General features: G+C 37.4%; 5 protein-coding genes across 14 annotated transcripts; 3 read left to right on the top strand and 2 right to left on the bottom strand.

Moving 5' to 3' along the window:
- Positions 1–63: 63 nt before the first annotated feature.
- Positions 64–10,312, bottom strand: LOC135170576 (peptidyl-prolyl cis-trans isomerase FKBP8-like). The gene is made up of 9 exons (XM_064136580.1): positions 10,171–10,312; positions 9,774–9,883; positions 9,514–9,711; positions 9,359–9,453; positions 9,056–9,180; positions 1,515–1,848; positions 1,047–1,246; positions 634–929; positions 64–528 (listed from the first exon to the last, which is right to left on the bottom strand). Exons 1-9 carry the CDS (start codon positions 10,245–10,247, stop codon positions 224–226), a joined length of 1,740 nt encoding a protein of 579 aa, XP_063992650.1. The 5' UTR covers positions 10,248–10,312; the 3' UTR covers positions 64–223.
- On the top strand, positions 1,958–6,075 carry LOC135162222 (arf-GAP with dual PH domain-containing protein 1-like). 4 transcript variants are annotated; one of them, XM_064120451.1, is made up of 5 exons: positions 1,958–2,405; positions 2,825–3,050; positions 3,358–3,916; positions 4,087–4,309; positions 5,892–6,075. In XM_064120451.1, the coding sequence occupies exons 1-5, from the start codon at positions 2,261–2,263 to the stop codon at positions 5,903–5,905; spliced, it is 1,167 nt and encodes a 388-aa protein (XP_063976521.1). In that variant the 5' UTR covers positions 1,958–2,260; the 3' UTR covers positions 5,906–6,075. The 4 variants fall into 4 exon arrangements, with proteins under 4 accessions (XP_063976521.1, XP_063976530.1, XP_063976510.1 ...); XM_064120460.1 differs by lacking the exon at positions 5,892–6,075 and adding an exon at positions 4,445–4,578 and having other exon boundaries at positions 1,959–2,405; XM_064120440.1 differs by having other exon boundaries at positions 1,961–2,405; positions 4,548–6,075.
- Positions 6,056–9,047, bottom strand: LOC135162427 (peroxisomal membrane protein 2). 7 transcript variants are annotated; one of them, XM_064120891.1, is made up of 7 exons: positions 8,670–9,047; positions 8,266–8,397; positions 7,803–7,998; positions 7,356–7,555; positions 6,610–6,722; positions 6,451–6,521; positions 6,056–6,371 (listed from the first exon to the last, which is right to left on the bottom strand). In XM_064120891.1, the coding sequence occupies exons 3-7, from the start codon at positions 7,935–7,937 to the stop codon at positions 6,219–6,221; spliced, it is 672 nt and encodes a 223-aa protein (XP_063976961.1). In that variant the 5' UTR covers positions 7,938–7,998; positions 8,266–8,397; positions 8,670–9,047; the 3' UTR covers positions 6,056–6,218. The 7 variants fall into 7 exon arrangements, with proteins under 7 accessions (XP_063976961.1, XP_063976967.1, XP_063976953.1 ...); XM_064120897.1 differs by lacking the exon at positions 8,670–9,047 and adding an exon at positions 8,503–8,634; XM_064120883.1 differs by lacking the exon at positions 8,266–8,397.
- Positions 10,313–10,416: 104 nt separating the features above from the next.
- Positions 10,417–15,506, top strand: LOC135161980 (ecto-NOX disulfide-thiol exchanger 2). The gene is made up of 9 exons (XM_064120027.1): positions 10,417–10,557; positions 11,057–11,893; positions 11,999–12,222; positions 12,295–12,489; positions 12,594–12,777; positions 13,549–13,655; positions 14,179–14,370; positions 14,434–14,743; positions 14,902–15,506. Exons 1-9 carry the CDS (start codon positions 10,515–10,517, stop codon positions 15,117–15,119), a joined length of 2,310 nt encoding a protein of 769 aa, XP_063976097.1. The 5' UTR covers positions 10,417–10,514; the 3' UTR covers positions 15,120–15,506.
- A 632-nt stretch (positions 15,507–16,138) lies between these two features.
- On the top strand, positions 16,139–22,211 carry Srpk (SR Protein Kinase). The gene is made up of 4 exons (XM_064120184.1): positions 16,139–16,982; positions 17,105–17,318; positions 17,445–18,631; positions 19,218–22,211. The coding sequence occupies exons 1-4, from the start codon at positions 16,762–16,764 to the stop codon at positions 19,504–19,506; spliced, it is 1,911 nt and encodes a 636-aa protein (XP_063976254.1). The 5' UTR covers positions 16,139–16,761; the 3' UTR covers positions 19,507–22,211.
- Positions 22,212–22,274: the final 63 nt, after the last annotated feature.

The raw sequence follows: 22,274 nt of genomic DNA, 5'->3' as shown, positions 1-22,274 counted from the left end.
AATTTATGATTGAGATAAGTTTTGTTTATGTAGAAGATGAAGGGAAAAAGAGTAGAGGCGATGGCATTCGGAATGTCAACTGTATTATTGAAAAATCAATTTCCAAAAGTCATGAGTAACAGACTTACTTTCCACAGTACGTCATTATACGGTTTTGCTGTTTTCTTTTTTTTCAATTATATTATCATTATTATGCAAGTGATAATGTAAATAATTTTTTTAATTAAAATGCCAATCTGTAGACAATAACACCCGCGATTGCAGCAATTGTACCACCAATGAGACTCCAGGTGAGTCTTCCTGTACTCTTTGATGAGGAAATCGTTTTCTTGGAAGTCGGCGCGGATTCTTTAGGGTTTCCCAGCATTTTACGATAAAGATGTTTCTCATGTAATGTTTCTCTCGCACTTTTCTCCTTCAAGATGGACAATTCACGAATAATTTCTTTGGAATCCGGATCAAGCTTCGCTGCATTCTGGAGGACGGCTGTCGCGTTTGCATGTTCACCCTTTTTATGAAGAATTCGTCCTACGAAAATGGGTGACAATTGGTTAATAAAAACATTGGAAACTTGGTTATTATTTATCATGAAATCTTTGACAATTGGCCTTGTTTTTTTTCTGATTGGATTACCTTTCCTGAACAATGCCTTTACGTTCTTCGGATCAACTCTCAAAACATTATCAACACTCTCGAGTGCGGCGTCGTAAGCTCCGGTCTTTATTTGTGCAGCCGCAAGATTGTTGTAGATTTTCGTTCTGTCCTCGAGAAGAATTTGCAATTCAGAATCTGTTATGATATCCTTAGGATTCTTCTTGTGGTCGTCTCCCGAGGGTTGGAGAAAATCTAATGCCCTTCGGTAGCACTGAATCGCCAACGTAGGCTCGTCCCTGGCAAACCACCAATTGCCACGTTCGCGTTTTCTGTTACTAACATCAGAGCACCAATTTCAGTAAATTGAGAATAGATTTCTATTTCATTACAGTCTTCAAGATATTTAGCATTTTTTTGTCTATGATATTTTATGATGATCAAATTTGAAATACCCGAAGTCTTTCCGCTGCGTAAACCCCATCTCTTCGATTTCAGGCTCCATTTCTACAGCTTTTAGATTAACATCGTAATGCAGAGTTGCGGCGGGAGGAATGTCCGGCTCTTTTCCAAGGTCCCCATAGGCAAACCTTGAGGCTACATCTATTTCTGCTGACTCTCCAACGTCCATCAGTGCTATTGCCAAATCTAAACCCTAGAAATTCGTTAACTTTTTTGAAGAAATTGCCATATATTTTATTACTTAAAATTCCTCTGCTCTCATCCATAATAATATCAAATAATTGAGCTGGTCTAGGCAAAATAATTTTTTATCAACTCAAAATGGTTTGTCATCTACCCTTTTCTTTTCTGTGCTCCGTCCTCTGACAAATTTTAGAGTAAATAAAAAAAGCAAAATTTTATTGATTATAGACAAACCAAAATCGATGAGCTGGAGAGATAAATAACAGACGATTTTTTACCTGAATCAACTCAACATCTCCCAGCTGTATCGAAAAATCAATGAAACGTTCAACTTCCTTCCCACTATCCAACTTCCCAACAATGTCAACAATGCATATATCATTCCGTTGAGGACGTGTGTTCTTCTGCCCTTTGATAAGAGTTTTCTTCCTCAGCTGGCCATTGCCGAGTATGTCCACCCACTCATCCTCAACAGGATCACTGAGTGCTGCCTTGGTAAGTGGATCATCAGGATCAACATCCTTAAAATTCAGATCGTTAACGAAATCTTCTTGTGTACGTTCCTCATTCATTGTCTCCTCCATTCTTGATTTTTCACTCTGGCTCGACAAACGTCACAGGGTAAATCGCTGTGTCACTCATCGAAGACTATGGAACGCATAAAAAATGATGTGATTAAATTGGTGCCAGGGAAAGGGTCAATCAAAGTGTACTGACGTGTAAAAAACTCAGCAATGCGCCATGATATATCGAACCTTTGAACCATAACTACAAATAACCTACATCTTTTATCAATTGAAGTGAAGAGTGATTAATTTACAATTATAGTATTAGGAAGTGATATTTACCTTCAGTCTAACTGTGAACCGGCATGTTCTCGTTTTATTATTCAAGGCAATTTTTTCCAAATCTTGTCTTGTTATAAAAAAATCCAGATACTGGCAGAGACGAGCTATGTCCGGAGGCCGGCAGATTGCGTTATTCTTGACCTTAAAGAAAAGCTAACAATGTTACCGACTGGTTTATGCATTCACATGTGCTGTCAGGCAAATGTATGAGTAGTGAATGGGTTTCAGTGTGTTTTAAAATGGCTGATGCCAATGAGAAGTCATTGCTAGAACTCCTGAAAAAGCCTGGAAATAACGAGTGTGCTGATTGTGGGATCAAAAGTTTGTTTCCTAGCAGATTATATAATTGTGCCTATTGATTAGTTAATTTTTTTTACTGCCAATTTTTGAGGTTATTGACAAACAAAAATTCAGTCAGTGCGGGAGTAGTATTACAATCCGGCAGTCTTCTCGCTCCACGTTATTCCGTTCTTGTCATAATTCTGAATCAGCTTTTCATAGATGTCATTTGTGGTGGGCGTTTAACGATCATTCTCGAAAACTGCTTGTAACACTGCTTCCTATCAAAATAATCACTTTCTTCCAACAGTCGTTTCACTCAGATATAACACGTTTTGAGGATTGACGTGACATGATTCAAAATTGAAGCTTTTAGGGCTGAAACCTGTCGTTAATACGTCAGATATATTTTTTTAATCCCCGAGGGAAGATGTGAAGTATATTATGAATAATAATTGCAGATCCAGAATGGGCATCGTACAATATTGGAATATTTCTGTGCACGAGGTGTGCTGGTGTTCATCGTTCCATGGGTGCGCACATATCAAAAGTCAAGCACTTAAAATTGGACAGGTGGGAGGACTCACAGGTGACAAGGGTCAGGGAAGTAGGAAATACTGCTGCAAAACTGTATTACGAAGCAAGAGTACCACCTTGTTATCGCCGGCCAGACGAGGAAGCACCGCAGTAAGATGAATTTGTACATTTTATGTTTTTCTCACGGAAAAAGTGTTGCTGCTGCTTAAATATTTTTTGGACTTTCCTTAAACGTTACTCAACATTCATAGTGCATAGCTATCGATAAATTTCTTCCATCGATTCCCAACGGAGTATTTAATCCCAGGGGCCATCATTGGAATCAGCACGAAATAATGGAAAAACAAGAAAATTTATTTCCTCACTAGCTCATATATATAATATACCAGATGTCCATGTCTTTCGAAAATTTTATTGTACTTTTTTTCTCACTGCGATGCACTAAAAAATGTTGAAGGGTTCTCGTGGAGCAATGGATTCGAGCGAAATATCAACGTGAAGAGTTCTGTCACGCAGACAAACAAAACCAGTACGTCTCAGGATCCATGGAAGGATTCCTAATGAAACGTGGCAAGGAAGATGCCCGTTATCAGCCTAGAAAGTTTATTCTCTCTGAAGCCGACGATACCTTGAAGTACCACGTTAAAGAGCATAAAGAACCAAAGGCTGTACTGAGGATATCGGAGTTAAACGTAGCCTTTGCACCACTGAAAATCGGCCACCAAAACAGTCTTCAATTATCATTTATGAAAGATGGATCGACTAGGCATATCTACGTTTATCACGAGGAGGCGGAAGTAATAACGAATTGGTATCTCGCAATAAGGTGTGCCAAACTTCACAGGCTTCAGGTGGCTTATCCAGGTGCATCGGAAAACGAGTTGCTGACACAATTGACCCGAGATTTTCCTAAGGAAGGATTTTTATGGAAAACTGGCCCAAGACAATCAGACGGTTATAAGAAACGATGGTTCACGTTAGATGAGAGAAAACTTATGTATCACGACGACCCTATGGTGAATTTCTCATAAAAACATATACATAATTTGCTTCTCTTATTTTTTAAAATCTATTTGTTCTCGTAGAAAGTTTGATGGAGAAAAAATACCCAAACAAATGAAAAAAAAATTGAAATATAATCTCACCATAAATACAAGCATTGCACTTAAATTCTCAACTGTTTCAGGACGCACATCCAAAAGGGGAGATATTTATTGGTCACAGTTCTGAGGGCTTTGCCCTCAAGATGGGAGTTCCAGCAGGTGCTAAAGACCAAGGTTTTTCTTTTACGCTGGAAACTCCGGACAGAGGTTTCCTATTATCAGCTCAGAGTGAGGATGATCGAACCCAATGGATGGCCGTGATACAAAAAGTCATCGACAAGCCTCTAACACCTCAAGACGCAACCGGTACGTTCTACTCAAATATTCAGTCCATTCGCGATATCTCGAATATTCATTCGTCTTTTTCAATTCCTAGTCGATTTTTAAATTACCGGAGCATTTTAATGTTCTTTTTAATTTAGTTTTCCATGCTCTCTTTAGTTTTTTAGTGATTAGCGTCCACTCAAACAAGTCTCCATATTTTGGTTCAAACATTGTTGGCCAATCAACTTTAAAAAAAAATCTGATGTTATCATTATTTCAGTGGCGGCAAGATTAGTCAGAAAACGCACAGCAAGTGGAACAATGAACATATTCTCAACGAGATAGGGTTGGATAACTATTAGAAAATTATCACAATATTTCCACTGAAAGAACAGCTCATCAGATAGGTGAAAAAGAAATTTAGGTAAATTGTACATTAATATGGAGGTTTCAGGGCCGTGAAACATTAGGGGGAAAGAATTAGTGAGTTTAATTGCGCACAAACACCGTCGAGTGGTTATAATATCGCACGAAGTTCATCTTTTATACGTGAATGGTCTTCACGTAGGTAAAGAAATGAAATTATTGAAGACTGGGCATACAATTTGGCAAACGACTCCCTCAATTATTCCTCTTATCGGTTATTTCCTCAGAGATCTATCGATTATACGTCGTTTGCCAAGAACTACTCCTCTATTGGTAAATAATCAAATTATTTTTACGAATGAAAAATAGCTTTGACATGAATAAATGATAATATTGAGACAATTTATAACCGCTGTTTCTATCAAATGAAAACATGCGATATTGGACATCACTCCTAGGTTAGACTGAATAAATTGAATTAATTACAACGATTGTATTGTGAGTAATGAAGCTCTCCTTATGATATTGGACGTATGATTTGTTTTAAGCCTTGAAGCAAAGGATAGCTATTCTCAAAAGTGATACACGTCCACATTTCCAATACAATCGTCTGTTGTACTTGCGTAAAAAGGCGCCCCTTAGAGGACTTCTATTTGAGTTCTAAAAGCGTTTAAACGTACTGCGAAACTGAATGGTTGCCTCGCAAGAAGTGATAAAAAACATTCGATAAGTTCTCGAGTAATGTGATTGAATTATAAATGAAACATGTGGTGATTAATTTTATAGATAGCCAAGTTGAATTTCCAAATGGTAATAGTTTTTCTATTCGATGATTCAATTTAATAAAGAAAAAATCAATCAAGCTTCATCGACTGATAACAATTGCTGCTATGAGTCTGTGCATGAGGCACTATTGTGGAATACAAAGTGATAATTGAAAAACTTAAGGATTGTGATCATTTCGTTTTCGATAATGTGTATACATAGGATCAATTATCCTGTTTCCACATTAAATTACTTTTTTAAGAAAATATATATTTCTAAATCCAAAGAAAATCGTTACTATTTTAAATGCTTGACGAAAGTACGACGAAGGGAAAGAGAAATTTGAGCATCACGAATTATTGGTGATTTAATTTTTTTATATCTTGACGACATATTTATCACTATTGAAAACGAGTTAACTAATTGTACAATAATTATCACTTATTGAAAAAAATCATATTTGAGAACTTCTCTGTGAAATTTTCTTTTCTAGTTAGAATGACTTGATCATCATGAACAGTATTCAAAACGTCGGTGATGTACCACGTATACCAAATATCAATCATTATGTGCATTTGATGAAATCAATGAATGCGTACTTGCATATGAATCCGAAAATGGAATAAAACATGTGAATGTCATTATTAATAAAGAAAATTGTTTTATCATTGAAAGAATGTGATTCCGTTTATTTCCCAGCATGTCCAATAAGTATTAAATAATTCATCGGAACCAGCCGAAACGAAAGAAGAAATATTTTCATTACCATCTTTAGTGATTAGAGAAATTCATTTCACAGAAATTTATTGCTCTTGAGGCATTATTGTTCATTGTTGGCGATAGGCGCTCGCTTGAGGTGGCATAGTATGTTCACCCAGAGGAATGCGGCGACGCTGACGAAGACCACACGAAATTTCGCAGGAATTATCAGGAAATTAATGAATTGCATCGGCAACCAGTAAAGACAGGAGGTCTGTAAATAAAATAATATCATCTATTAACTTTTAATTGTAAATTTTAGTTATTGTCGGTGAGCATGTCCTGTGCGTTACCTGGAATGTTTTAATAAATTTTGCTTTACACTCTCCGAGGAGGTCCTCCTTCCCCTCCATTAGACTCATGCCTAAAAATAATCAGTAGAATTTAATAGCAGAAAAATGTGATGTGATACCTTTACCAGGCGATGTAAAACGAATAAGAGGATATCATACTACTGAAAAATAGCACTATTAATGGTGGAGTGAGGATGAACTGATCGAAGAATAATTTCTTCACTAAAGTTGCACCAGCTGTTCCAACGTAAAAACGGTCCAGCCACAGGTACCTGTGAAAAAGATTTGGATGATTTCTCTTTTGTGAAAAATATCGTCTTGAGTTAGTGATTGGAATCAACAGAAAACCACTTCAAAATTATCAGGACGATATTGACGATCGACATGTGATTATTTTTAGCAGATCATGAGATGAACATGGAGAGCAGAGGTAGAGGCAGATGCGTCGCATTGGATTGCAGGACGTTTGAAAATTTTTCAAGGCTGCTGATTCCCATCGATTAACTCGTGAAACTTGTGAAAATATCATCAGTAACGATTTTGGTTGACATAAGGACTAGACAGAAACCCCAGGTGCATCGAACAAAGCCAGCGCGGTGATAAGGGACAGTAACTTGGAACTTTGATTTTATCTATGATCAGAGTCAGCTCACCAATGACATCGGATGATTTAAGGTACAGCGTGCCCATAATCGCTTTATCTGGTAATTGTCATCCTCTTGTATGAATTCAATTAAATCCAACACTGATCACTAAAATGAGATAAGGTTGCATTTTGACAGGGATGCTATCATATTGTGCTTAATATCAAAAGTGAGTGGAGTTAGTTGTGAATAACCAGTGACGTCAAAAAGCAAAACACTAAGCAACGTGCGGCAATGATCGGTTATTTAAAGTCATTTTACCATTGATGGAGTATTGGTCCTGCCAAAAAATACCCGTAGACAACGTATCTTTGCAGAACAGGCCAGTTATAGCCAGCTTCATCTAACGTTGTATCCGTTGCTTTTCCTTTTTCACTTGAATCCATGACCGACTGACTTTGTGATCCAATAACAACCAGTGGAGTTGTACTCTCAGCAACAGTTAGTGCTCTGGCCGCTGACTAATTGATGTGCAGAAAAAAATTGGTTCAAAATCATGTCGTACGGATATTTCGCCTCAATTTAATTCACGAGGCAAGAGAAAATTGACTAAAAATTAAAAGAACCGGACAAAACTTTTTTTAAGAACAATAACTTCAAATTTTTTCTTTGCTTCAATGGACTTTTTTTACCATCTGGTCATAAGCTGTAATGATAGAATTAATCGAATCGTCTAGAATCAACTACGTACTCTGTAATTGAACTTACGATTTCTTTTTTCCGCTCTTGTAGTTGATACGTCTGCTGAAGAAATTCAGCACTTGTGTAGAAGGATCCATAGATGAGAGAGTTGAAAACCAAAGGTTTTTTCACAAATTTGAGAATATTTTTGGATAGCGACATTCCGAATTATGATAATCGTCCGAGTCGGGGTAACAAATTATTTCTCACCTCACAGTTTTGCCTGAGAAAGCAACAGAAAATGTTATAAATTTTCGCTCCAATTATCTCCCTCCATATACAGTTATGACATCAATTAGTTAATTGACGAATTTGTAACCAAACATACACGACGGGCTTTTCTAAATAGCAATCTAGATAGACAATTCATTATCAGTGAATGACAGATGCTTTATCATTTTTTAATCTATGTTTTGTATATCTCGCTGTCTTATCTGCCTGATCACCTCTCGAAGCATTGAATTGTTCCAGTCTATTTTAATTAGCATACTTATTTCATTGAGATTGATTCAACAGGTATTGAAAAGCCAAGGAGGAAAAGTAATATCCGACTTCTGACTGCAATGCGTCAATTCCACTGTGAGAACAACACGGAAAACTTCCACAAGTCCGTTATTAAATTCTAAATTAAAAAATCACAATTCTTTAGTCTAATATTTTTTTAACCTCGGGTAGTTTAATTCTCTATTATTGAAAATGACTGGCGACACCGGTCGCTGACACTTACGTGCAATCACGTTCAATAATATCCAATTTAGCAATATAACATGCCCTAGTCGATTTCAAACGCCTTCAAGTTAACAAACAAAGAAGCAGAACATTTCTTTGAATAGACCTGCTTAATAAATCCCCTGTCTGAAGAACATTAAAGCAGAAAAGAATGAATTATCTGACCTGCAGAGTGGTACATCTTTACAATGTTGCCTCTTGAGCCACGAGAGAATAACTGATATGATATCACAAACCGAAAGGAGTGCGCTCTTAATGGCGGGAAATGAAGAATTACGGAATTTCTCGAACACTCCCGACTGTAGTCGAAGGTTGGTGATAATTTTCAGTATCCCAGCATGACAAGAATTATGTTGATTTTATATTGCTTAGCTTTATTTTGCTCACTCGATGTTTTTTCATCAGCACGATAACGAGGTGATATTTAACAACTGAATTAGTTCACTGATGGACTTTCACTTTTATTTGGTTGACATTTCTGCGACGAATTTCAGCTGTAAGAGAAGTCCATGGGATGAGCAATGTTTTGCACATGGGCGACGATGTTCTACAGTTTGTGTGGACAGTATTGATCTTCCCTGGAAGTGCCGGAAGTTTCAAACGCAAGCCACTCGGTCCATTCGTCGTCGACTTTCCGGAAAAGTGTAATTTCTTGAAAAACCTCACTTCTACTGACCTGAAAAATTTGGAAAAATGAAATTGCAAATTTTTTTTAGGGCATTGGAGAATTGGTTATTATAAAGTGTGATATACACTGATAAAATAATTCTAATATTTAATGTTTGACTTCTCTCTAATGAATATAATCTAGATATTATGAATTTTTCTCGTCTGATGGAAATGTTCAACTTTACCTCCACGAACTTGAGCTTCTGGAACATCCTGATGCTCTTCTCGTTATCCATTTTGATTTTTGCAGAGTAATTGGATACATTTAGAACTTCCACTCCTAGGAAAATCAAATAAGGATATTTATAAACATAAAAAAATTATTATTTAAATGAATTACCGTATCTCAACATCAAGACTATCGCCTCCCACCCCATTTTACGACCTCTTGCCCTCTCCTCCGCTATCATTATCTCACATTCGGATGTATGAGCATCATCAGGGTCGTTAAAGTACAAATTAGTGTCACCAATCATCGAGACTATTTCATCCTTCGTTTTGGAATAAATTTCAGCGTCGAGGACGATGAAAGTGCACTCTGAAAAAGGGTAAATTACGCATTGAAGAAAGCGAAGGGAATCTAAAAAAATCTCTTCCTACTATTTTCGTCTTCTCTCCACGATTTTTGCATTTCGTATTCTTCTTGAAGTGTCAGGGGTTCTGATCCTGTTAGGTGTTGAAGCTCTGGAGATTTCATCCACTCGTGATATCTTAAATAAATTATCAATGATTTTTAACTTCCTGAGTGAAGTGGAGCATTTGTCTTTTGGAAATTCAAAACTATTTTAAATCGGCTGGAGTTATTATTATATATGTCTGACATAATTTTTTTCATAGAAACAGGTGAAAATAGCCTTACTATAATAAGAAGTAATTGATTGAGCTTATAGTTTCATCTTTTCCTTCTCTTCCACACATAGATTATAAAAATCTTGCATAAGAAAATTGAAACTAATATCATAAATAAAAACAGAATAATGTGTACAGCGAAACCTACTTTTCAACATGCTCTTCTCTGTAGGGGACAAGCACCACTCGAGTCCCAACGATTCGAGTATTGAAATTTATTTTCATTGTTGACTAATTGCAAATAAATCCTAGAAACCCAAAACAACTGGTTGGAATACGTTTAAAAATGAACATTCAAGGTGTTACAATCAGCTGAACGTCTGCCCTGCGGACTTGAGAGGTGCCATCTTGGCTGTTGTGCTTCAGATAAACGGCCGTCGAGACGGCCCTGAGTCTGCCCCCAGTGATTGAAAAACATCGGGGAAATATTTTTTCATCCCTTATCACGAGGACTGGAATTACGAAATTACATTTGTAGTGAATATCTAGAAAATGGCCTATAATTTTCCAGGAATGCCTGCTATGACACCAATTGGTAAGCGAAAGCCATTTTAACCTAAAAAATTTTAGGAAAAAAAATAAATATTGTGATTTCCATACATAGACTTTGACAATAATAAGTGTAATTTTCAACAATATATCCTGCTTTCCATGTTTATAACTCCCTTAAGTTAGACTCCAGACATTCTTTGGAATGTTGAATTATATTTAGAAGCCTAGTTATTATATCATACTATTGTTGTTATGATTCTAAAAGGAGAAAACTTGAGAATAATGATCACTTTCGGGTTTTCGGGAATGTCCTGGCACTGACAGGGCATATTCCACAAAAAATGAGTCATCCTTTGTTTGGCACATATAAAGTCATGCATGAATTCCATAGTCTATCTATTAATAATTGATAAACAATAAATTTTCCACCATAAAACTCATTTGTTGAGAATGATATCGATTTTATGCATACGAATGTCTATTATTTGTAATTATCCTGACAACAGATTAAAACTAATATGTAACTATTAAAAAAATCAAAGGAATGGGTCCAATGGGTCCACTTGGTCCCCTCGCCAGTCATCAAGGCTTCATGGAGCTGGCTAGTCAAGGTTTTCCCCCACTACCTCCACCGCTACCCCTACCTGGTATGAATGACTCTCCCCTTGAGTTCAGCACGAATAAAAATCAGCCCCCAGCAGTTCGCGAAAGTACAGAAGAATCGACGGATCGTAGGGGCGATAAAAACGATATCAGAAGAGATCGAGACACTCGAGACTCCCGAGACTTGAGAGACAACAGAGACAGCGGCAGAAGATCAAGGAGCGACAGGAATGATCGAAGGGACCGGGATAGAAGGGACGACAGAAATGATCGAGAAAGAAGGGCTGACGACAGGAGAATCGAGGACCGAACGGGTTCAGCAAATAGTAATCATAATACCAATGAGGTAACACCTATAACACCAACAGTTACCACCAGTTCTGCCAACGTCTCACAGATTGATCAGACGTCTGGTGTGTGGGGCATGGGGGTGGATTACTCGATTATGGGAATGAGTCCGATGGGCGCGATGGGCCCAATGCTGGGGGAGATGAGTCTTCCGCATATGGGCCATGGGTATGGACCAATGGGAATAGGAATGATGCCTCATGATGGCAGCATGCTTGCCCCACAAATTATTCCTCCTGATACTATTGTCAGTGATATTGCTGCACAGATAATGGGCAGTGGAATACCGCCACCACCTTCTGCTGCTCCACAGACTACTAAGGAGATTGTTCATCTCAAGAGCTGTACACTGATCCCTCCAAATCCTAATGCTCCACCACCGACTACTAGGGAACGACCGCCTGGATGTAGAACTATTTTTGTTGGAGGTACCTAAATTGTTTTTTTTACTGATAGTCTTGGTCGTCCCTATGGTTTGTCAGTTTATGGTGAATTGTCTATCGAACGTGATCTCATATTTTTTTCCCTTGAAGGATTGCCTGAGAATATCACCGAATCCATGATCCAAGAGATATTTGAAAGATGCGGAGAGATCACGACTCTTCGTTTATCCAAGAAAAATTTTTGCCATATAAGATTTGCAACTGAATCCAGTGTTGATTCCGCCATTTTCCTCTCGGGGTATAGGATCAGAATCGGATCCGGCATCGAGACCGCCAACACCGGAAGACTTTACGTTGACTATGCGCATATCTACGTGAGTTGTGATTGAATAAAAAAAATTGAATTTGCGACTGGACACTTCTTATGTTACCATCCTATTGTTAAGGCAAGAGACGATCAGTATGAGTGGGAGTGTAAACAACGGCAATTGCAACGTATTCAGCGGCACAGGGAGCAGGTAGAAGAGGAGAGACAAAGAATGCAGTCTAGTCCACCACCAGTTGTCCATTACACTGACTACGAGGCTTCCAATATCTGTGAAAAAATTAAACAAGATGATACGTTTATGAAAGCTGTTCAGGTAAGTGAAATGAGTAGACACAGTAGTAATGGTAAATATAGTATGATTTGTTACAAAAAAATATGTGAAATAACATTGAACTGAATAATTTTGAATTAATCTAGATTGTAGTGACATGGCTGGAACGTGGAGACTGTACAAAACGTAATGCCAATACCTTTTACTCGATGATTCAATCAACGAATTCCCACGTTCGGAGGCTGTTGACAGAAAGAGTATCATACGAGGAAGACCTCCAGAGAGCAAAAGAACTAATGAAGGGTCGCGTACAGGGACTCCTGATACAATGTAAGTCAATGATTCATCAATCTGATAAAAAAATCTCTCTCAACGGATCTTCCGGATAATCAGTAAATCAGTACCAAAAGTTGACGCGTACAATTTATTGCTGGTAAGTTGCTCAATTATTCCCAATTCGTGGGATCAACATGTGGGGCTTACTGACTGGTTCACGCGAGTTTTCCTCCGAAACTATGTATATGTTTTTTCATTAAAAAATTCTTTGAGGGTGTAGACCTGACAAAATCGCATGTTTGGCAATGCTAAGGATCTGAAGGTGTTGGGCCATTTATTATGCATTTGGTAATGATGATAATGAATGCCGAGTGTCCTGGGTTCGTCCACTTAAAACAATTGGCAATATTACTTTACCCATTAGTCGGCTTTTACATGTGAAAAATGCATCACCCTGGACACTCGTAATTCACAATCATGATGGGCAAACTTAATTCTAAGGAATGTAACAGAAAAGCAGAGACCAAAAAACCAATTGACAGGACGATGTGGGCACCAAAAAAGTATAAAAAATTTATTTAAAGAATTATTCATTAGTTTAAATAAGTAAGAAAAGGGAGATAGCAATGGAGACCGTTCACGACCACCAAAAAAACGTATGAAAATGGGGGACAGGCAAAGATAAGAGTTTTTAAAAAAATGATTGACAAGTAAATGAGAGGAAGTAAAGAAAGCGATGTTGTGGAGAGTGGGAAGTACAACATAGGATTTGTGTTTCATTTGTGTTTCGTATGCAACATGCAACATCCGCGTCAACTTCAACAGTCAGTCAGATCGAACGTGTATTCACGGCGGCCAGTCACAAGAAGGTTTGGGATCATTTCACCAAGGCACAGAGGAAAAACATCGAGATGTGGAAGAAACAGTCCTCGGTATGTATTTTTAACGCCACCTTTCGAAAAACCAAAACGACCAAAAGAACATTGCCAAAAAAAAATAAGAACGAAAGGACAGCGTTGTTTTTCAAGAGCTTTTTTTTATTCATTTGATTATACTCAGACAACCATGAGACAGAAAATGAAGCTTTTAATAGTCCTGAGGGCAGGTAAGTCTCGAGTGAAATTGTTGGCATACATTTTTACTCAAAAATGAAAGATTATTAATGATACATAAAATGCAACACACAGTCGTCACCATTGGGGAAATATGGTGTGTAGTCGCATGTACATAAGCACCGATCAAAACTAGCGTTCAATATGCTTTCTTCACATACCAAACGGGCTACGGTGATGGGGGCAAAGAGTCGGTTTATTTGAGTTTTGTAACTAAAATTTCATTCAATAACGATCATTTGCATGGACCATTTCGAAATTTGAATGAACCATTTGCGAAATTCATTTGATTTGTCAGTTGAGAAGCTGATTGTTGGGAAGTTAATTCGATAATATGTAATAGGAGATCAAGACTGTACAGCTGGAAGAGGCGCTGATGGAAGGGGAAGGGGAGATGGAGGTCTCTGATTCTGAAGAGGAGCCGCTGAGGAAGAGAACGAGAACACTGCCTGACTCCGATGACACTGCCAAGCTTCACGCTCTCAAAGAGGAAGCTGACAGTTTGAGATGTCAATTGGAAGCATATAAAAATGAGGTGCATACAATGTCTTAATTTACTTGACAAAATATTTGAACCTAATCATTTATGAAAAATCAGGTGGATTTGTTAAAATCCGAAACCAAACTCGAAATGGATGGCAAAGACAAACAAATAAAGATGTTGCAACAGACTCTGAAGGGTATGCAGGAGCAGTTGATGCAGTCAAGAAAGCAACATGGTCAGGATGATCAAAAAATCAGAGAACTGATGACCAAGTTAAATTCTACCAAGAATATCGGATCAGGTGAAAGTGAAGTCATAACCCTCGATAAGGATGATGATGTTAGCGAGGAACCACGGACTCCCAAACCTATCGCGACTGTGCCAGGACATGTTCAAGTCACCCAAAAGGATGCTAAACTAATAGGTATTTTTTATCACTATATTTACGTCATTATCAATAAATGTAATTCACTAGAATTTCTTAGAACGTACGCTACTCCACTTTACTTACTTCATATGTGCGTTAACATCGGGCAATTTCATGTCCTTGAATTTTCAATAAACATTATAATTGCTCTGTAGGTTTAATAGCGACATTTCTACATATCCATCCTTTTGGAGCTTCTGTCGATTATGTATGGTCTTATTTACAAAAAATGGAGCCTGGTATAAGACCAAATGAAGTAGAAGCCCTGATGCAGCGTTTCCCCCAAGTATTCAAGCAAGAATTGTCGGGAATCGGTGCAAACATGGAGAGACGTTGGCAATTCTCTGGTTTTAACATTCGTCAGCTTCACTGACCAACTACTGCGAGGCCGGCCTCGCACAGAACCTCAGACGATCAGAGAATTATCAATCATACCCCACCGGATGGAGATACGTTCGACGATCTCCAGAGCTCCTGTGATGCTGATCATCCATAGGAACAATTATTAATTATATATGATATTTAGGAAAAAACAAAAAGCGCTTTTATCACAGTTTTGCCATATTAGTGTGTAATATTCTTTGATTGTTATCACTCGATCATTCGGTTCACATTTGATACACAGAGTGCAATATTTATGTGGATTTGATAATTCATGTGTTCAGGTGATGTTATGGATAACTGGACTCTTCATGAATTCAAATATTATGTAGTGATACAGAAATAAAAGTAACTGATTGTGAGATATTGAAAAGAAAAATATGAGGGGACATTTCCAGAATTAACACAGCATTTTATAATCTCCACATTTTAACAACTCCAATTACATATTGAATTCCAATAAATTGTACCCTGGAGGGTGTTTTGCAATATTGTCAAATTAAAACTTGTAATGTTTACTCTGTAATTCGAAAAAATTATTTTATAATAGTCCACCTTAGGATCGCAGATCATTTTTCTTTCGTTCTATATGGTCATATTGAATATATCGAATTACATAAAACGTCTTAAACATTTGCAAATTTGAATTTTTCAATAAAAAAGTGGGTTTATCAAAGAAATGAATAAGCTAAGTAGGGAATTAGCTTCATAAACATTGTTTTCACTAAACTTCTGCACTGACAACAACAGCATAAAAATTATGGATAATATCTGACAAGATGAAAAATATAGTCTTAAAAATTATCAATGCAAAAAGATGAACTAATTTAATTTGATTTGAGTGTAGAAAATTGGTTAAATAAAAATTGCCTAACGAGAAAAATAGAATTTGACTACTTCATCCGCCCAATGTCAGCCAATAAAAATGGGGAATTTGAACTTTCCCGGGTATCGGTGTAAATCATGGACATCGGCGGCTTGTAAAAACGCACCTAAAATCCCGTCTAAACCGCTGCCGGAAGGGACCCTACGATCTACAACAACGGTGTAAAAAAAACACTCAGTGGCAGAAATAAAACGGGAACAAGTGCCTGAAAGTGGTTGAAAAGGGTATTGTAATCCAAAAACCGGGTTTTTTTTTATTTTACCTCGATACGTGTTTTGTCATTGCTAGATTCTGGTCTTGGGGTGCAAGAATCATGCTCGCCATGCGATCCTAGTAATAATCAAGATTCATATATGAATTTTATAAAGGTACATTTAAAAGAGAAAAAAAATCGATTGTCACTATTTCGGATTTCCGATTAAAATCGTTGAAGATTAAACACGAGGAGATAGAGCCACCAATTTGATTTTCACTTCAATCGAAGTATTCCCAAGTTGTCGGCCATACTCAAACAACCGCCGAGCGATGATAAACTGCAAACTGCTCGAGATGTTTTTTACAAAAAATGTTTGAATTCTAAACCGAATAAAACTAGAGAAAAATTTCTTTGAATAAAAGAGTCATTGAGATTCTTAAAAGAGCGTTGAAGTGAAGGATTAAAGAAATATAAAATTTTGTTGATAATCAATCGTGTCTCGAGGGTGAACACGTAACGGTTTAAAGCGGTCACCGGACACGCAAAAATAATATGAGCACCAAAGCATCGGTTAATCGCCGTGTTTTGGCGATTCAGGCTAAGAAAAAACGTTACAAGCAAACGACCAAGAGAAAAGGAAAAAATCATACTCAGGGTGATAGTGAGAACAGTGGTGCAACATGTTCAAAAACTACAACACGTCATTCCACACTCGGTGAGGGTGCACAGGAGGGTGATGGACAAAGAACATTTACCACTGACAATGGGAACAGGTAATTTATCTATTTATAGCTCCCAATAAAATGTCTAAATTCCCGTTTGATTGAGTTTTCGGATCGAATTTATGTGAATGATTAGCCCTCTTGATTGCAAGACATTTTATGGACAATTTTAGGTTGGAACCGAGCCACAGCTCCAGCAATGAAACCATCGAGGATGACGACGAGGTGTACACCAGTGAAGAGGAGGAACAAGAGGACAGTAGTGACTACTGCAAAGGGGGATATCATCCTGTTAAAATTGGTGATCTCTTTTTGAACCGTTATCATGTAGCGAGGAAGTTGGGTTGGGGTCATTTTTCAACTGTGTGGCTGTGTTGGGACCTTCAGGTAATTAACAAACCATTATTCCTTCTAAATGCGTTCATTCAGCTTCATTGGCCTCTCTCATAAATTTTTACATTCTTTTCCATGCGGGTAATTTATTAACATTAACCTTATTCTCATCAAAATTAGGATAAACGATTCGTGGCATTGAAGGTCGTGAAATCAGCATCGCACTTCACCGAGACTGCACTTGATGAAATCAAATTACTGAAAGACGTACGTGATACAGATCCGAATGATCCAAAACGCAACAAAACAGTACAACTTCTGAATGATTTCAAAATAAGTGGCATCAATGGTCTTCACGTTTGCATGATATTCGAAGTACTTGGACACAATTTGCTTAAATTAATAATAAAATCAAACTACCGTGGTATACCACGCAATAACGTCAAGAGAATCATAAGACAAGTCCTGGAGGGTTTGGACTATCTCCATAATAAATGTAAAATCATTCACACAGATATTAAACCAGAGAATGTGTTGATTTGCGTTGATGAGGCGTATATTAAAAAATTGGCATTTGTTGCCACAGAACTGCATTCACTTGGTCTTAAGCTTCCAGTGTCCCTGATATCCACAGCGCCAAAAGAGTTTCAAGAGCCGACGCCCAATGCAAAGATGTCCAAAAATAAAAAGAAAAGAATGAAGAAAAAACACAAGAGGCAAAACGAACTGTTAAAGAAACAAATGGAACAGATACAGGAAATAGAGGAGCAGGCAAAACATGTTCCCAATTCGACGGAAAATGGTGGAGTGAGTGAGACCAATAGTCCTGATCAGGATCCCAATACTGAAAGCGTCGAGGAGAACACTGACTCCAAAGAATCCCCGGATATTTCAGACCCTGCACCACCGCACGTCAATGGCGTCGATTCATTCGCTGCTGGTGATAAAATGGACAATCAGTCGGCTGATGACGAGACAAAAAATGAAAATGTCACTCCGTGTGAGGTGGACAAAGCCTGCAACGAGGGAGTCCCTCTGTCTGATCCAGAAATTCACGAAGGATCCAATGAAGAACTGCACTTGGATATACCCGATATGAAGCCATCGAAGAAGCCCTCTGTTGCTCCTCTCGATCCTGCACTTGTTGACTGCGAAGTGGAAGTGAAAATTGCTGATCTTGGGAATGCCTGTTGGGTTCATAAAAAGTTCACTGAGGACATTCAGACCAGGCAATACAGGTCGCTGGAGGTTTTGCTCGGTGCTGGGTACCATACATCTGCTGATATTTGGTCGACAGCCTGTATGGCTTTCGAGTTGGCTACTGGAGATTATCTTTTTGAACCCCACAGTGGTGCTGATTATTCAAGGTAAATAATAAATAATGATCATTCATCGTTTCATCGACAAAATCACCAGGACGTTTACTCTTTTTACTTGGACCGAACTTTCATGAAAGTATTTTAGTCCCTCAGTATAATGCCCTCGGTTTGATAAGTAGAGAAAAAATGTGATAACAAATATCACGAAAGGCCGTCAACTTCCGTTTGTAATGAGTCATATGATATATGTTAAACCCTGCAGCGATCAAGATCATTGGTAGATTTCGTTACAGAATTTAAATTGAAAATTTAAGATCTGGTGAGATAATCTATCGGACGTGATCTTGGATTTTTATCGTTCCCCTTCGAATGAAAAAACTTTGACAAAAACCATTATTCACTTTTTATTGCACAATTATAATGTTTAGAGATCCGGCCATATAATAATTAGAAGCAAATAATTGAGATAACATTCAAGAAATCATTAGCCCGAATTCTAATACCAAAAAATCGATCCAACCGATGGAATGTACACATGATTTACCGAAATCCAGATATTATGCATCTAATAAACGTTCGGTATACGTTCGCAATTTTTTAATGCACGAGGAATAAATAAGTAAATTCTTTTCAGGGACGAAGACCATTTGGCCCATATAATCGAGCTACTCGGTGAAATTCCCCGTAGAATTGCTCTATCCGGCAAGTACTCGAAGGCATTTTTCACTAAAAAAGGAGAGCTCAAACACATCACGGGTTTGAAGCCATGGGGTCTGTACGAAGTACTTACTGAAAAATATGAATGGTCACCGAGTGAAGCCCGGGAGTTCGCCGAGTTTCTAACTCCAATGCTTGAGTTTGATCCAATCACCCGTGCTACCGCAGCCGAGTGTCTCAAACATCCATGGTTACAGATCAAGTGAATTTCCCATGCTCTCTTCATCTCCTCCCTCATCCTATTTTTTTAATTCCACGCCACATCGTAAAGTCAAATCTTTAATTTCCATTGAATCTATGTCAACGCTGCTGCAGTGCCCGCCGATATCTTCGCGCAATTAATAACAAGTGTTAAGGAATCGCAAGGTTTGGTATCATCACTACAATGACGAAAAATCACAATCAAATGAATTATCAGAGTAGAGAATTTGGTTTTTGTAAAAATTGAGAAGCCCCCCTATGATTAAAGGAACTATCGTTTGATGCATCCTCAGCACAATTTTAATTTCAATTAGAGTCGAGTACTGAGAAGATATAGAACAAAAAATTTACACTACAAATGATTTTGCCTCCCTTTACTATTAATTCATGTAATTTATTATATTTTCCTCTTTGCTTTTGTTGAATTGTACTGTTATTGATTTCTCCATTCACCATTTTCTTTCCCTGTATAATTGCGGATGAAAACTTAAATTAAATTAATGAGAAGTGCTATTGAGAAACCAGAAGCTTTTGAGCAGTTTGTCGTGAGAGTTGTCCTTTTTGTACGTAAAAAAAAATCTTGTGTGAGGTCCCAACGAGGAAATCTTTTTTATTAATACTCAGATTAAATGATAAGACTTGGGTCATGCTGCGCGTGCCCACGGAAGATCTGAATAAGATTTCGTTGTAAAAGCAAATCTTTTTCACTGACACAGAGAAATCAGAATTTTGGCGAGTCTTTGAGAATGAATTTTCTTTCTCCTCCTCCTCCCCATCCCCCGGTGAATCGTTCTGAACATTTTTTTACAATGTCTCATTCCTCTTCATGTTATAAGTAACAGCTAGAATAAGCTTCTCAATTTATTGTACATAAATTATGTGATCAGAGAAATTTATGCGATCGAGTATTTAATTGCCAGTAGCCAATGAATTCTATGAATACATCCCTGAGCTCTCGCATGGATTTCCATCGATCAAGGACTTATTTGTAGTTTACAAACGATCATTGCAGATCAAAAATGAATATAATTGTACAATTAATCATGAAACCGAGAAACTAATCGAAGGAAAAAAAGATTGACATAATGTTATTACATAATAATGTTGATAACGCGCTGCGAATTAGGGTAATTAAGTGACTAGGACGAGTAAAAAAAAATTGTAGCTCAATGTCCAGAACGTAATTTTTTTCTCATATCGTATGGAATAGCCATCAAAAGAACCCAGTAACGCGTGCAACACATGAAATAATCCTTTTTTAGCCCAAAAAAATGAACTAGTTGCGAAGAAGATTTGTTGGCGATTTTTGTTGCCGAGACGATATGACTAAAGTGAACTACAAATGTGTCCAGAATATAAAACAAGTCAATCAATGTTGACTTTGCGTGTCTCCACCAAGCTTTTTTTTGATGTCAATGACTCGGTAAAAGGAAACAATGCGATCGGTAGGAATAGTTTTTATTATTGTTAGCTGTAGAATGTGAGGGAAGCCTTGATATTGATTCAATTTCCGAATCACGCAAGGTAGATAAAGTAAACCAGAGATATTGGGGGACCTGGAGTGCGTGTAAATCCGCCAATTGACAGAATTGATTAATGTAGAGGAAGAAAATGATATAAAAAATACAATAGAATTGGTATTAACCTGCATGCTTAGCTGAAAGCTCATTCTTTCGGCAGTTAGTAGCAATATGCCCCAAATAATGAACATAAATTATGGAAAATGATCAGAAATAAATACAGCCCCTATTATTAGTCCCTCAAGTGAGAAACAAAAACAGTGAATCAAAGTGATCTCCTCGTGGTTTTTTTGCCGATTGAAATGAGCGAAAGCGCTATGTGAATGGACAACAAAAAATTAGTTGAATGCACTGGAGCATCGGAAAATTATAAAGATTTATACATGCAGCAATGCCCAGACAATATATTCAAATAAAAACCAGACGAAGGAAGCGGAAATTCCAGAAAAAAAAAATATTAATCATTTATTAAAAATGTGTATACCTTTTCAGTCTTTCCACATTTTGCAATTGATAACGTTTGCTAAACAACCAATACCGAAGAGTGTTCACTTTTTCTAGGCAATTCGAGGACTAAGAAATTATCCTGATCAAAATGTGAAAATCCAGAGGCGTGAGGAATTAGGAACAGAGGATAATGAATTTTTTCGAGCATTATTTGATGCCAAAAACGATAACCGTGTGCTCCAGTCACTCAATGTGTGAGACGATTGTGGAGTAGAAATGAAAAAAAAGGTGAACAAAATTTGAAATCTGATGAATTGTGTAATAAACAAAATGATAAATGCTAGTTGCGATCGAATATACTGTCTCCTTGTGCCCTCCACTCACTCATGATTGATTTGTGTACCCAGCAATAGGAAAAAAAATAAATAAGAACAGAGATAAAATTGTGGAGAAATTTGTAAGGGAATAAATTCACAGGTTTTCTCATAACACAAGGGAAATTTTACGAGGGTACCTCGAGGGGAAGAGGGAAATATTTTCTTTTTTTATTTTTTTTTGTAACCAAAAAAATTCCTGAATGGCTATTTTTTTAAATTGATAACTAGATGAGAACTCGGTCTACATTGTATTCCCAACCAACTCCTCGAGGTATCTTCGCAATATATCGTGTGAGTTTCAACCTGCTGACCATTATCATGAGATTTTAAAAATTTGAAATAGAAAATAAACTACCAGAAACCACATCTTTGCGTCATTGGGGAAACGTTTTATTTCCAAATAAAGCCATTAAATCTGATGGTTTATCG

Source organism: Diachasmimorpha longicaudata, chromosome 1, assembly GCF_034640455.1.
Source record: "Diachasmimorpha longicaudata isolate KC_UGA_2023 chromosome 1, iyDiaLong2, whole genome shotgun sequence".
NCBI classification, from domain to species: Eukaryota; Metazoa; Arthropoda; class Insecta; order Hymenoptera; family Braconidae; genus Diachasmimorpha; species Diachasmimorpha longicaudata.
This window is presented reverse-complemented; position numbering and strand designations above follow the sequence as displayed.